Source organism: Chelonia mydas, chromosome 3 (assembly GCF_015237465.2).
Source record: "Chelonia mydas isolate rCheMyd1 chromosome 3, rCheMyd1.pri.v2, whole genome shotgun sequence".
NCBI lineage: Eukaryota > Metazoa > Chordata > Testudines > Cheloniidae > Chelonia > Chelonia mydas.
Genome location: NC_057851.1, coordinates 150,083,793 through 150,098,350, shown reverse-complemented (window position 1 = coordinate 150,098,350; position 14,558 = coordinate 150,083,793). Strand labels below are relative to the sequence as shown.

Sequence of the window (14,558 nt, the reverse complement as noted above, 5' to 3'; positions counted from 1 at the left end):
AGCAGCAGCCACCTGACTCCGGAATGTTCTCTTTGGATCTGATCCTTATAAATAGCTACAAAAATTCAGACTAGACTAGAGATAGTTTATTGATGAATAAGGCTGAAAACTCCATCATGCACATCATCCTCAAAGATAATGAAATGATAACAAAGAAATGTTCAGTACCCTTCATTGGAAGGCAGACTGTCCTGGGAAGTAGTCAAGCTGCTGTTCCTAGACTCCCTGCGGCCTTTGGCAGAAGGATGTTCAGATACATTGTCTTCCATCCCCTATATATATATATAAAAAATGCATCTATAAAAAGCGAGAGAAGATGGGAAATGATTTCTTATGACAGTCAGTGTAAACCACAGCTTAGAACCAGGATCCGTGTTCTTCAGATGGGAGTGTAGAGAATTTTATAGCCCAAACAGGGAGAAGAGCCAGAGATGCCCTGAAATCCACTGGAGACTTCACCATTGCCATCCTAATCAAGCTGAGAGACATTCAGCTGCTACAGTGATGGGCAGCAGTATAAAACCCTATGACAGTCAGTTAGATCTGGTCACATGCGAAACTACAGTCACAAACGGATGCCTGCTGAAGAGCAGGTAACTCTGGGAACTGCTGGACCTCCTTAGTAGTTCTAAAGGTACCGTTGGCCTACAGAATACTGGGAGAATACCACCTGAGGCATTCTTCCAGCTCCTCGACAAACCCATGTTCTTCTCTAGAAGAGAAATGAATACAAAGCTCATGCTCATCAGGATGATTTTCTACTGGCTGTAGGGATTCTTGGAGCACTTTCTCGTTCCACAGCACATGAGTGCAGAGCTAGTATTTTCTGACTGGAGTAGGTATGTGCTCCGATTAAGACAGCGACACATCTCTCTTATTCTAGGAAATCTTCCAGGGACATCTCCTTCCCTATCTATTAAAGAGGTTTGACACTTTCAAGAGAACTACTCCCACCCCTGCCCTCTTTTTCTTTCTGACTGTGAGGGAGACCATTTTCTTCTACTTTCTTTTCTTATTTGTGTCCATAATTCCACCTACTTTACCTCCCTCACTGCCAACTGATAAACTGGGTCAGGATCTGCAGTTCCTTACCATGAACCAGAAGAGCCAGAGAGAGAGAGAGAGAGGTTGTACATGATCATGTATAGGCTCTTTCAGTACATATAAACAGGAGATATACCTCCTACTAAGCACTTACTTTCTGCTTTATTGTTGCCATAACATCCCGCAAATTATGTGATGGGAGAGACTGTTTCAAATACCCATCGAATTTCGGATGAGGCATCAGCACATTCAGCATCTTCCGGCCGTAAAACCTAGCATGGGGAGGGGGAGAAATTAATGAAGGAGCATTTTATCTCAAAATATTACCATTTCATTTATCTATCCAGGAGGTGGATAGGGATTACAAAAAGAAACTGAAATTTTATGCTCTCCATGTTCAGTACAAGCTAGTGGCACTTTGTAAGGACTTTTAATCCCCTTGGAAGAGATATAAATAAAGAATAAGATTTACCTCAAATTGTCATGACTATACAATATGGCCTGCTGCATACAATAGGTCATAGAACAGCAGAGCAATGAGGAAATATCCTCTCACTCTATGGAGATCTACTAAATAATTAAGGAATCTATTTTCCTTTGATGAGGATGTGTAATGGTCATAACAAGTTAGTTCCTTAAAAAGGTTTTCATTTTGCAAGAGTCTAACCTGCTTTAACAAATTATTGCAGAGGAGGATTTTTCAGCCACGACCAAAGAGCAGCTACCATTGTGGTAGAACATGGAAACTGTTCAACAGCACACAATAGTTTAGGGTGGAAGGTGATAAATATCACAGCCAATAGAAACTGCAAGGGGAATTTAGGGAGGCAATATGCTTTGATTCAATACCACCAGAATTTGACCAGGATAGTGGGTGCTAGCACTCCTAATCTTACAAAAATGCTCTGGGATCTTTCAATGACCATAAGTGGCCAGGGATTCAGTTTTACATAACACCCAAAAGATACCCGAGAAAGTCATACATGCATATTGGAGCCAAATGAAACTGATTGGTGGACTAGTCCTATTGCATTCCTTTCGAATAAAGGATGCCTCATGCAATGTAAATGCTTGAATGGATCTTTATTGCTTGATAACCCATACGAGCTGGATCCTGCACCTTTCCTTAGCCAACAATATACACGCTGGGAAGGATGCTTTCCTTATGCTTATTTTACATTATGTTTTCCTTATGTTTGTTTTACTTTAGTTTGCATTGTCATGGTTTGTTATTTGCCAGCTACTGATCACAAAAGGTTACTGCATCTTGGAGGTGAAAGGGACATCATTACCTAGTGTCTTGATTGCAGTCCTGAGCAAGCTTCACCAGGGTCTGGACCAGTAGTTCTGTGTTGTCTCTGGTACCTGACAGAAGTTTCTCAGCCCCAATCTGTTCCATGACAGTCAATAAGTGTTCAGCGGCACACTTTCGAACAGGGGGGTTACGATGGCTGAAGACAAGACATCAAACCAGTATATGTCTATATGGCCCTTCATCTCCAAAACCACAGGCCTCTGCCACTTGACCAAGAGAGAGCTCCTTAATTGTTGGTAGTAGCAGGTCTCTTATCCTCTCTTTGGACCCTGCTATTAGTGATCACAGTATCCATTTATAAACACAGAACCACTATGTTACAGAGGGACCACCTATAAGGATGAGAGGGGAATTAAGTCTCCATGGCACATTTGGTCCTTGGGGTTCCTGCTGAGATTACTAACCCAGAAAGGGAGAGAAGGGGCAATTATGCCTTTCTGACACAGATATTGGTGCACTAGCATTTAGACTTAGTTCACTCATTTTTTCATATTCAACAGCCCATTGAATGGTCAGAGACATAAAACCACAATGAGGGACAGTGCTATAGTATATTCATCAACACAGCCTCTGCCTGGATATGCCTAGAGCATTTGGTGTTTTAATGTTTTCAGGGCTTCAGAAGGTATACAGACATGAATCTCACCAACAGTTTTAGCCAGACCTTCATTTACTGGAATGAATAGCACCTGTTTGAAAGCACCAGGTATGGTACCATCACCTTGAAGTGGTGCCAGCTTAGTGGTTCCCACAAAAGTCTGAATCTCAAGACCAAGAAAATATGCCACACTGAACTGAAGCTGGCATTTTGGTGATGCTCAGCTGTGCATTTTGAACTGAAAGTGAAGTTTTTAAAGGCAATGATGGGAGACTCTCAGGAATTGACCCTGTGTGGCAGGTCCCTGCCAAACCACGAAGTTTCTCCTGTGGGTACACTCTAGCCATACATATGTCTGGTCCCTGCTTCTCTTGTTAATAATGCCCTGATGATGTGGTTTGTCCCAGTGGCCCCATGATTAGTGCTCTATGGTCATTAAGCAGGAGATTTGGTTTTGGCCACACACCAGAACTGCTGTGGTCCCATCACCTGGAGAGTGGAGGGAGCACATCACAGGGCTCTGCACTGATCTATCACATCCCCATCACCACAGCATCTGGGCAATGTTGATGGACTGTGCTAGAAGGTAGGTCATCACAATGTGGTGACCTGATAATGGGAGGTGTAAATGGGTAGCGGCAGTGAAATACCACAGAGCAGAAGGAATTCCTTCTTCTTCACCATTCTCGTTCCCCACAAAGCAAGTAGTCAGACTGCAGAGCTCAGACAAGGGAAGAGTCACATACTTTACTCCACCGGCCATGAGGGCAGCCATTGCTCGCATGGGAGTCACACTCCGCACCATGATGCCCAGGGATCGATCAGCTGCTTTCTGAATGAACTCGCTGCAATCCCCTGTCTTGTGGAGCAGGACCCGGGCAATCTCATCAACATCCTGGTCCATGTGCTTCTTCATGGTCCTGAAGAGCTCGCCAAGGGTGCTAATAGCAAAGCGAGACACCTTTGAGCGGAGGTTGCTAACCTGGAGGAGGAAGAGTTATGAGTAGGACACAGGAGTCAGCTTAGAAAGAAGATCTACCTGCATGTAACTAGGGGACCAAGGGGAAACCAGATTTTTATACCACATCAAAGGTGAAATGTAGTCTATTGGTCTAAGCATATGACTGGAAGCAAAGAACTACCCCTGGCTCTGACACCAGCTCCTTCTGTGGGCTTGAGCAAATCACTTAAGGCCTGATTCAATGGAACTGCTTGTGGAGTAAGGAACATTCAGCACAACAGAAGGCAGTATTGAGCCCTTAACGTCTCTGCTTTGGTTTCTCAATCTGCATAATGGAGAAAATAATCCCTCCCTCTCTCCACCCCTTTTTCCCTCAGGCATGTTTTGAGGATTCATTAGGATTGGTAAAGCACTTTGGAGAAATGAGCTTCATAAAGTTCTGATCCTGCAAGATGCTGAGCACCCTTAATTCCCTCTGAAGTCAGTGGGCATCCAGGTGCTCAGCATTATTGTGCATTGGGCCCCAATGACAAAGCCTTATCCCATAGACTGGAATGGATCAGCAGCTGAGAGTTCACAGCATTGTTTTTGAAAGATAGATTGGTGCAGCCCAAAGGCAGGGGATGGTCCAATGGTTCTAGCCATCTTAATAGCCTATGTTATTTCTATAAAGCAGGGGTGGCCAAACTGCGACATGTGAGCTGCATGTGACTCTTTTATAGTTAAAGTGTGGCTCCCAGAGGCCCCTCCACCCTCATTCTCCACCTATTAGACTTGGGCGGGGAGCCGGGGCGGGGGGGAGCTCAAAGCTTCTACCAAAGACAACTGGTGCCAGCTGAGAGTGGGTGGGCACAATGTAAAGGTTTGTCCCCCACCCCCACCCCCCAACAGCTTGAGTTACAGCCCCAAGGCACACACCCCTTCTTTCCTTCTACAGCCTCATCCCTTGAGCTCCCAGGTGTTAGCTCTGCACAGTGAGGCAGCGGCAAACAGTTGGGAGTTGCAGGGCAGGGCCTCTGGCTTTAGCTTCTTAGGGAGAGGCAGCTGCAAAAGCAGCAGTTCTCCCTGCAGGTCCCAGCTGTTTGTTGCTGCCTCCAGCCAAGGCACAGATCCCAGCTTTCCAGCTGCAGCAGCCGCCGTGCACGGAGGGGCCCTGGTGGCACCATGTGACCAAATGAGGCCAGCAAACCCTGCCAAAAATTTGGGGGGGGGGAACCCTATGTGTCCCCCTCACACACCTCTGGCTTCTGCCCAGCAGGAAGGGGGGATCTCAGGCTTCAGCCCTATGGAAGGCATCTGCTGGGGCTTCAGCCCCGCGGGGCATGCGTGCCAGGGCCCGGGGCTTTACCAGGAGCAGGGCTGAAACCCCAAGCCTGGGCAGGTGCCTCCTGCAGGGCTGAAGCTCCGAGACCCAGTAGCATGCCTCAGCTTTCAAACTTCTGAAGATTGTTGTATGCAGCTCGGAGGGTCCATAAGTTTGGGCACACCTGCTATAAAGGGTTCAATGCAAGCCCCAGAAAATGCAATTCCTGGACTGTGAAAGCAAAATCTGGGACAGGAGTGAAATGAAAGATGAACCCATATCTCTGCATGTGAGCTTCTGCAAGGAAGAGAGAAAGGTACCTCTTCCTAAAGATAACAGTGAGGTAAGAATCAGAGAAGAGCCTGAGCTGCAAAGTACAGTCTGAACATCTGCCTCCCACATCCCTGAATTTCAAGGGGGGTGGGGTGCGGGGGAGTTGAATCCTGCAGATCTGAACACAGTGACCTATGAGCTCTGTAGCACTCTAACCCCCTATTATTCAAGCCTGATAGATCTTTGTATTGCAGACAGAAGATGGAGATCGGAGTTTACAGAAGTGAACCAACTCTCATTGTTTGTTGCAGATGGAAGAAGGTTTAGTGTGCTTGGCAAACCATACCTAGTAATAGGACAATCAGCTGTGCAGGCCACAAACAAGTGCTGAATTGGAACTTGCAGCTGTTAACTCATTGAAGAGTCTAGCACAATAAAATCTCTCAATTAACTGATCAAATAAAAATTAAAGATGTTCAGAGCAGTCATGGATGACTGCCCTGGAATCCCAAGGCTGGCTGGCTCATGGAGTCCAACACGCATGCTCCAGAGCTCTAGATATGCAAGGAGATATTTGTGTCTTAAGCAGGAGGGGAAACATTTCTATGGAGCAAGGCACTAAAAACAGGCACTGGAAGGAAGAGGGAGAAAAGGTCAGCAGGGACCCCTGAGAAATAGAGAGAGAGAGAGGGAGAGAGAGAAATGTGGTCTAGTGGATTGAGCATAAACCTGGGAGCCAAAATGCCAGAGTTTAATAATCCTGACTGACAATGATGCAGCCTGTTTTTGGCAAATCAGCTTTTCCATGCCTCAGTTTCCCCATTTGTACAATACATAATGGTAATACCTAACTCAAAGAGGCGACAGAGAGAGAGAGACACTGCATTCTGCTGTAGGCATAGATAGAGATAGATAGATGTTGTATATATAGATGTAGATATCTGACAGAGATCTAAAGACGTAGATATAAAAATAGCTATAGAGAGAGACAGAGCAAATCATAGAACTGGAAGGGAGCTCAAGAGGACATCTAGTCCAGTTCCCTGCAAATTTATAAATAAAGATAAAACACACACACATTTATTCTATACACTGTGTGGACATACATTTAAAACAAATTTCTTACCTCTCTGGTAACTGCCAAGGAAACATCATGAAGTCGACAAAAGAGGACTTCTGAATGGCAGGTAGCCAGGCATTTGATGCTGAAAAGTCCTTTCTCCTTCAGTGACCTGAGAAGCAATTACAAAACAGACAGACACAGAAGAGACAAATCATTGGTCTCGCATAGCACTGTGCTAAACACACTTTCACACACCTGCAACCTGGGGATAGACCCTTGAACCCACACAAGTAGGACACTAAAAGCAAAGGTGCTGGATTTTTGAGAAACTCCCTATTAATTTTTTAAACTACTAATAAAAAAATGCTTTCAGAAGCCTGTGTGTGCAATTCCCCAGTGACCTAAGCCGGAGGAAGGTGTATGATTGATTTACTAGTTCCACATGATAGACTCAATCCTTGAGAAAACTAGAGATTTTCATGGCAGACTATGGATTTTCCATCTCCCTTTAGACTCAGGAGACATAACTTGCATTTTTCTTCTATAACCCCTATTAATGTTGCCAGTTTGTTTCAGGACTCAGCTCACTGAATTAACAGTGCCACCTATTGGTGAATGACAAGAAGCACAGCCTCCTCTGACAGCCGCAGCAGAAATGGGGTACATGGATTTAACTTAATAAAGAAAGCTTTCATTTTTTCTGTGTGTGGATAGGGGGGAGTTGTTAAAGAAAAGAAGAAGAAAGTAGTGGAGGATTAGCGGTGAGAAGGAAAGAGAAGCAGATGAGAAAGAGAAAGTTTAAAGTAAAGGGGTTTAAAATAAAATCAAATAACTGTGTTTATACAAGCATATGCAGGGTGGCAGATTTTGACCTCAGTTACACCATTGTTAATCTGGAGTAATTCCGCTGAACTGAATGGATTCACTTTGGATTTACACTGGCATAGCTGAGATCAGAATCTGGTTCTATAGCTTCTGAATCCATGAATGTTCTCTTTCCTCTCTATGCCTAATTTCAGTATAGTGTGATCATCAGTTAAATATCATTGTTTGTGCCCCTGTTAGTCAGTGAGGAAAGTTCTTATTCTGATGATCCTGGCTTCCTAATAAATGACTCCTCTCACCCCATGCTCCTCTCCCCAAAAATCTTGCCCTAGAGAGACTATAGGCAGAGCAATTCCCTTCTCAGTATGCATTGCAATCCTAGAGTTTACCTTAATCACAAGCAATGCAACTGATTGCTTGGGCCCTACTCACAGATCTATAACTTGCAGAGCTAGGGGAGGATGCAGTTTTTGAAATGAACACCCTCCCACCCTGCTACCAGTAGCAAGGCTAAGGGGAAGAGTCCCAGTTCTCTTCCCTATGCTTCCAGCAATGAGACCAGAGGGGAAGGCAACTCATGATGACTCAATCCCATCTCCCCCAGTAGCTTGAGGCCCTGCAAATTGTAGGGCCAACCCTACTTCTGCCTTTATGACTGCTGAAGTGGCCTCCATCTCCTTTGGCTGGGAGTCAATGCAGGGATATGATACATAGGGAACACAGGCTTCTGCCAGGAGTATCTTCTGATTATCCTATAATTTTAATCTCTTCTCTGTAATTACTATTTGTGGCTACACAAAGGGCCAAAGGAGAAGGTTAATGAATGAAGTTAACCTGCTGTTAGCCATAGCAGCATTACAGCCTGGGCAGGAGAACCAGGCTAGAGAGCTTTCCCTTGCTTATATCTACTGGAAAGCAATTGCATTGTGAAGATTGGCTTCACTTGGTTCCCTCCAAGCTCCTGATCCTGAAAGAGAAACTGAGCATAGCTCTGGAGGAGGCAACCACTCACACCTTTATGTTGAGGGGAAGGAGGGAGTTGACGGTGGAGTGTTTCCCTACCAGTCATTGCTATTGAGCCACTTGAGAGCATCAATCAGCCCTTGCTCTGGGTGAGAGAAGGGTCTCATCTCCAAGGCTTCCCCACTTTCAGACTCCTCCTCCCCCTCTGGAGAATCCAGAGTGTTTGCTGGCAGGGAGTTAGCTGTATGGAAAAATCAAACACACAGATATCAATATGGCAGGCGCTGGTCACAAGTCCACAGTTAAGGTCGCAACCAAGGTTCCATTGTGGGGCTTATTTTGTCTTCTGCCTCTAACTTCTTAGCTGAAATTGCTATTCGTCTGAATTTTCCTACCATTAAAATGGGCAGTCTCATTTTTAATGAGTTTCAGAAGCTTAGGATCATAACTGTTTTAATGACAAGGAGACCACATATGAGCCACATCCTAAACTGGTATAAATCAGCATAGCTTCATTGATTTCAATGGAGGACCTGGCCCATGGTTTTTCACAGTATTTTGTTTAGCCCCTAGCACAGTGGGATTCTGGTCCATCACTAGAGCTCTTGGGTGCTATAGTAATACAAATAAATTAAAAATACTATCCTAATGATTTTTCAACAACTTATCACTGGACACCAGCTTGTTATGGAAGTCTGATAATTCACATATATGTATATTTTAACATACCATTGGGAATGTGATTATTCAGGGATTTTCATAAATGTCTGAGTCTTGTACATATTTCTGATCTTTAGGAGCTATCCACGGACTGTACATCAGGGATTGTGGGGTAGAATACATTTGTCTTATCAAATATATTTGTTCATAGACTGTGCAGAATCTAAGCTTTCTTTTAATAGGAAACAATTTCTAACCCTTACGGTTTCAAAGAAAACCTTCCAAATGTGAACTGTAGGTAAAAAGATTCAGTGTTAGCAAATGTGGTTGATGATGAATATACTAGTCATCTTAAATTTTACATGATAAATGTATTTTGTCATAAAGCCCATTTGTCATCCGAAGTGCTAGAAGTAAAAAAATTTCACACCTAAAGATCTTTAGGCCAAAATTTTCTCTTCTAAGTTGTATATGAGAAAACTTTTGACTTCTAAAAGTGCAAATGTTGTGTCGAGGTTAGGTGGAATGTAGATTCTGAAGGGGATATCTATATATGAAATATAGGATATCATAATTTATATGTAGTCCTTAGGGTTTGTAGGATATATACGGTACAAAAACTAAAGTTGAGAATTTCAAAAGCACTCTGTGCCTAACTCTGCTCCCACTGGTCAATGGTAAAAAACCCATTAACTTTAATGCCAACCATTTTAAAAAATCCCCTCCTACATAGAAAGGTGTTCTATAAAAGATTCCCTTTCAAGTACCAACCCAGCCGATCCCTTCTTAGCTTGCAAGATTTAATAGAATCACAAGGTCCTATGGTTGTAGGCTAAATAAAATAAAAGCTTCCTGTCAAACAAAGAAAGAACAGAGTCACTATGTACCCCCACTGTCTGTTATCCATTAATTGCAGGGGGAAAAAACAATTTCAGTATCACCCTGCAGCATCCCACATACATCACCTGTTATATTTAAGCTATAGGACATAATAATACTGTGCAGTTTGTGGTGCATGAGGCATGACGCCAAAGCTGTGTGTCTCCAACCACCTCTGGCTGCAATGGTATTAGGCAGTATTGCCACCGCTGAGAGTGATTGGATAATGATTGGTTGAAAAGTCATGCAGTGTGATAGGCAGCTGCTCAGAGGTCAATGACAATGAGCAACCAATCAGATCACATATGCAAATGAGTTCATCCTGACTGGCTGCAGTTGAGCTCAGTGATTTCGTAGGAAGTGAACAACAGCTTTTCTGGATTTATACATTCATCTCCCTTTTATGATGTCATCTTACAACCAAAAACAATGTTACACTTTAGAAATTCAAAATGGGTAAAGTGCCATATCCTGAGGCCCCTTTTAAATTTGTTTTCACGCAAAACTCCCATTGGCTACATAAGTAATGCCCACTTCAGTTTCACTCAGTCTGGAGTGACTAGACTGCGGTTACTATGGATTTATACCAGTGAAACTGAGAACAGAATTCAGTCCATTTGTGCTTTAAACTGTATCCAGCCCTCACTCCCAGGGGAACAGAACACCTGAGATTGTGATGACAGCTTTGTGACCCCACTGACACAGCAAGTCTCACCTGATGAGTGCCGCATGAAGCTGCTGTCATGATTGATGATGGGGATGCTAGGCAGAGATGGCCTGTTGACCCGTTTCTTTAAGGCCATGCCAACACTGGCTCTGCATGGGTTGCTCACATTGGGTGTAACGGAGATGATCCCATTGGTGTTAAGTGGGCCAAAACCTGTGGGGACTGAAAGAGCACTTGGGGTGTCAGCATTTTTCTAGAGTGATGCACTGGATGGCTCCAGGGATTGGTAATGGGGGAAGGCGCATTGGTGAAGGGGTGTCCCTTATTTAAAAGTACTACAGCGCTATTCTTAATTGCCCCCACACACAGAAACAACATGATTGAAAACTGCATTACTAGGAACAATGACTAAAATACAGCAGTACCTTCTACCAGAGCTGAGGGAAGTTAAGCTTTCCACTTCCTCTCCTCCACTTGTTTTGGGGATGAATAGAGGATTTATGCCGCTGGGGCTGTCACTCTAGCACTTCTCACCAGCATTAAATTCACTCCACCAAATAGTAATAATAAAAAGTAAACGTAACCTTTATAATACCCTTGTGCTCAGTGCTGACTTGCAACTTTCTCTGCTGCTGCACTCTTTAGAGTTTGTGCCGCAGCACAATCAGAGCCCGTCAGATACAATTAAATCAGAGTCAGTAAGCCATGCTCTAGTACATTTTTTTAAAAACATGAACTACTTTTGTAACAGCTTCAGTGCTCCTCTAAAACATAAGCTTCTCAGGAATGCGTGTAGGGGGTGATTTGTGTTACTGCGTGAGCAGGATCTTCCTTCGTATTTTAATTAGAAACATTTCTATTAAAACTCCTCCGGATCATAACATGATTAAAAGCATTTTTGGACACAATTAGTTTGTCTTCATTATGGCAGGCTGTGCTACAATGATAGGCACAGGTTTGATCTGTAAGGCAGCATTGGATAGACCTTGAGGCTGTGGAGACAGGAACTCCACATTCTGTTCCTGACTCTGCCACTGACTCACTGTGTGGCTTTGGGCAAGTCACCTCATGCATCAGTTTATCCATCTGCAAAAGAATAATAATAATGTTCCCCCTTCCTTTGTAAAGTGATCTGAAGTCTTGGATGAAAGGCACTACAGAAGTGCTTAGTAGTATCATTGTCATTATTGTTAGAAAGGAAGAATAGTCCAGGAATTAGGACACTAGTCTGGGTCTTGGGAGATCAGGGTTCAATGCCTGGCCCTGCTACAGGCTTCTTATATGACCATAGGCAAGTCACTTAGTTTTTCTGTGCCTCAGTCTCTCCCATATATCAAATGGGGCTAATAACTCCTTATAGGAGTGTTGTGAAAATAAAAACAACAAGGAGTACTTGTGACACCTTAGAGACTAACAAATTTATTTGGGCATAAGCTTTCATGGGCTAAAACCCACTTCATCAGATGCATGGAGTGGAAAATATAGGAGAGAGAGAGAGATAGTACATGAAAAGATGGGGGTTGCCTTACCAATTCTAAAGAAAAAATTCAACTGAAGTGGGCTATTATCAACTTTTGTAGTGGTAATCAGAGTGGCCCATTTCAAACAGTTGACAAGGTGTGAGTAATAGTAGGGGGAAATTAGCATGGGGAAATTAGTTTTTAGTTTGTGCAATGACCCCATCCACTCCCAGTCTTTATTCAGACTGTTAAAGACTGTGAAGTGCTCAAATACTACAATGATGAGGTATGTAAGTACCTGAGATCATTGTGTCTTGCTGCCTGAGCCAGCTTAGACTGGGAGCACTTTGTCAGGAAAATAGTCAGCCACACCTTTGTAGAGAGACAGTCTCCCATATCTTTAGAGTGATGTCTCCAGCTGACTGAGCCAGCAGTCCTGACAGGATCTGACCGGAGTGTCATCCAGCCTCCTCAGCAATAGGGAAATTTGCAATGATGTCTAGAGAGAGGGGTAATTGTGTGGGATTTCTCTATAGAAAATCCCTGTGGAAATTATGGTTATTTCTCTAAAGCAGGGGTGGGCAAACTATGGCTCAGGGGCCACATCTGGCCCTTCAGACATTTTAATCTGGCCCATGAGCTCCCGCTGGGGAGCGGGGTCCAGGGCTTGTCCTGCTCCAAGCATGCCGTGGCTCTAATTGGCTTCCGGAAGCAGTGGCATGTCCCCCCTCCGGCTCCTACGCGTAGGGGAAACCAGGGGGCTCCGCACATTGCCCCCACCCCAAGCGCTGCCCCCACAGCTCCCATTGGCCCAGAACTGCAGCCAATAGGAGCTGCAGGGGCGGCGCCTGCGAACGGGGCAGTGTGCAGAGTCGCCTGGCTGTGTTCCGCATAGGTGCTGGAGGGGGCACATGCTGCTGCTTCCTGGAGCTGCGTGAGGTAAAAGCCATCTGGAGCCTGCACCCCTGACCCCCTCCCATGCCCCAACCCCCAGCCCTGAACCCACTCCCACCCTCCGAACCCCTCAGTCCCAGCCCAGAGCATCCTCCTGCACCCTGAACTCCTCATTTCTGGCCCCACCCCAGAGCCCGCACCCCCAGCTGGAGCCCTCACCCCCTCCAGCACCCCAACCGCCAATTTCATGAGCATTCATGGCCCGCCATACAATTTCCATACCCAGATGTGGCCCTCCAGCCAAAAAGTCTGCCTACCCCTGCTCTAAAGGGATCTTCTTGCCCTGCAGCTCTGGTTATAAGCATGGAATATAGTGACCCTAATTCATAGGGCCTGACACGCCAGTGCCTCACACACTATTCATTTACACCTGTGAACAGTAGGGTTAACATGCTACCAGTTGGAGTGAGCAGAATTTTTCACTCACTTTGCACAGGTGTCAATGCCCAAACAAGGTGTGAGGCAGTGGAGAACCAGGTCTATAGCCATTAGCAGCCACTTACCTTCCTGAGCAATAACACCTGGGTCAACGTTCTGCAGTTGCTCATGGAGCTGCAGGGACCTTTCCTTCTCTCTCTCTTTTTCCTTCTCCCTCTCGCTGTGCAAAAGCTCCATCTCTTTCTTTTGCTTCTGGCGCATTTTCTCCTGAGCTGACTTCGATATTGTGACATGGATCTGGACACAACACAAACACAGCAAGGTACACAAATGATACAGAAAGCAGGAAACACTTTGGTACATCACAAACACTGATACACTTCAATATACACCCCAATAGTTTCAGAAGCAATTGCCCTCCCCACATATAATTAAACAGAAAAGGTACTTGGCCAGATTCATAGGCGGTGTAATTTTCATGTTTTTAAGTTACTGCGAGTGGATGGAAAGCAAGTGGGTGGGACGGTTAGGGGTCACAGGAAGACAAGCAGCTAACAGGAAGATGTCAGGAAAAGCAAGCTCCTCTGTTTTAATTTACATCCTCGCTGGCCCTCAAAGGGCTGTTGGGCCTAGCATCACCTGGAACAGGTGAAGTCAGCTACCTCTCAGCTCAGACTGATCAGCTAGAGATCAGGTGATTATAAAAGCCAGCAAGTAGCTGCGTTAGGGTGGAAAGCTGCAAGGAGCAGGGAGATTCTGGCAGGAAGCCCATGAGTAAAGAGGAGAGAGCTGTAGGAAGCAGGTTGGTTCCTGTTGCAGGCCCGGGAGCAGGGTGACTCTCAGACAAGGTGGCTGGTAGAGTGGGAACCTGCGGAGAATGGATAGGCCCCTGCATTAGAAGGGAAGGGACAACTGAGATGCTGAATTTATGTTATTTGGAGGAAATAAAGCTGAAGCCCTGAGAAAAGGACCTGACCCAGACTCCGGGGATGGTGCCACTCCTTCCTGGACTGGGTAGACAGGCCAGTATCCTACACACCCTCTCGGTTCCTTCCGATATTACAATCCAATATTATTTTGGATTGTTGAAATTGCCTCCACCTTCTCAACATGTAATTCACACTCACCAGTGGGTAACTTGCACCACCTCTGAATTCACGTAAGAAACAGAGAACTCATCCTACTTAACCTTATCACTATTTCCCAGACAATAAT

At 44.9% G+C, this 14,558-nt stretch overlaps 1 protein-coding gene across 2 annotated transcripts in view; it reads right to left on the bottom strand.

Annotated features, from left to right (window-relative positions):
• The window catches only part of TOGARAM2 (TOG array regulator of axonemal microtubules 2), a 45,867-nt gene that overhangs the window by 16,382 nt on the left and 14,927 nt on the right, over positions 1 to 14,558 (bottom strand). The window contains exons 8-15 of one of the 2 annotated variants that reach the window (XM_037895571.2): positions 13,469 to 13,640; positions 10,600 to 10,773; positions 8,445 to 8,586; positions 6,621 to 6,726; positions 3,608 to 3,939; positions 2,337 to 2,495; positions 1,199 to 1,316; positions 169 to 272 (exon numbers count right to left, since the gene is read on the bottom strand). In XM_037895571.2, the coding sequence (XP_037751499.1) occupies positions 169 to 272; positions 1,199 to 1,316; positions 2,337 to 2,495; positions 3,608 to 3,939; positions 6,621 to 6,726; positions 8,445 to 8,586; positions 10,600 to 10,773; positions 13,469 to 13,640 (1,307 nt within the window). The remainder of the gene's footprint in view (positions 1 to 168; positions 273 to 1,198; positions 1,317 to 2,336; positions 2,496 to 3,607; positions 3,940 to 6,620; positions 6,727 to 8,444; positions 8,587 to 10,599; positions 10,774 to 13,468; positions 13,641 to 14,558) is intronic. The other variant, XM_043543533.1, reaches the window with a different exon arrangement.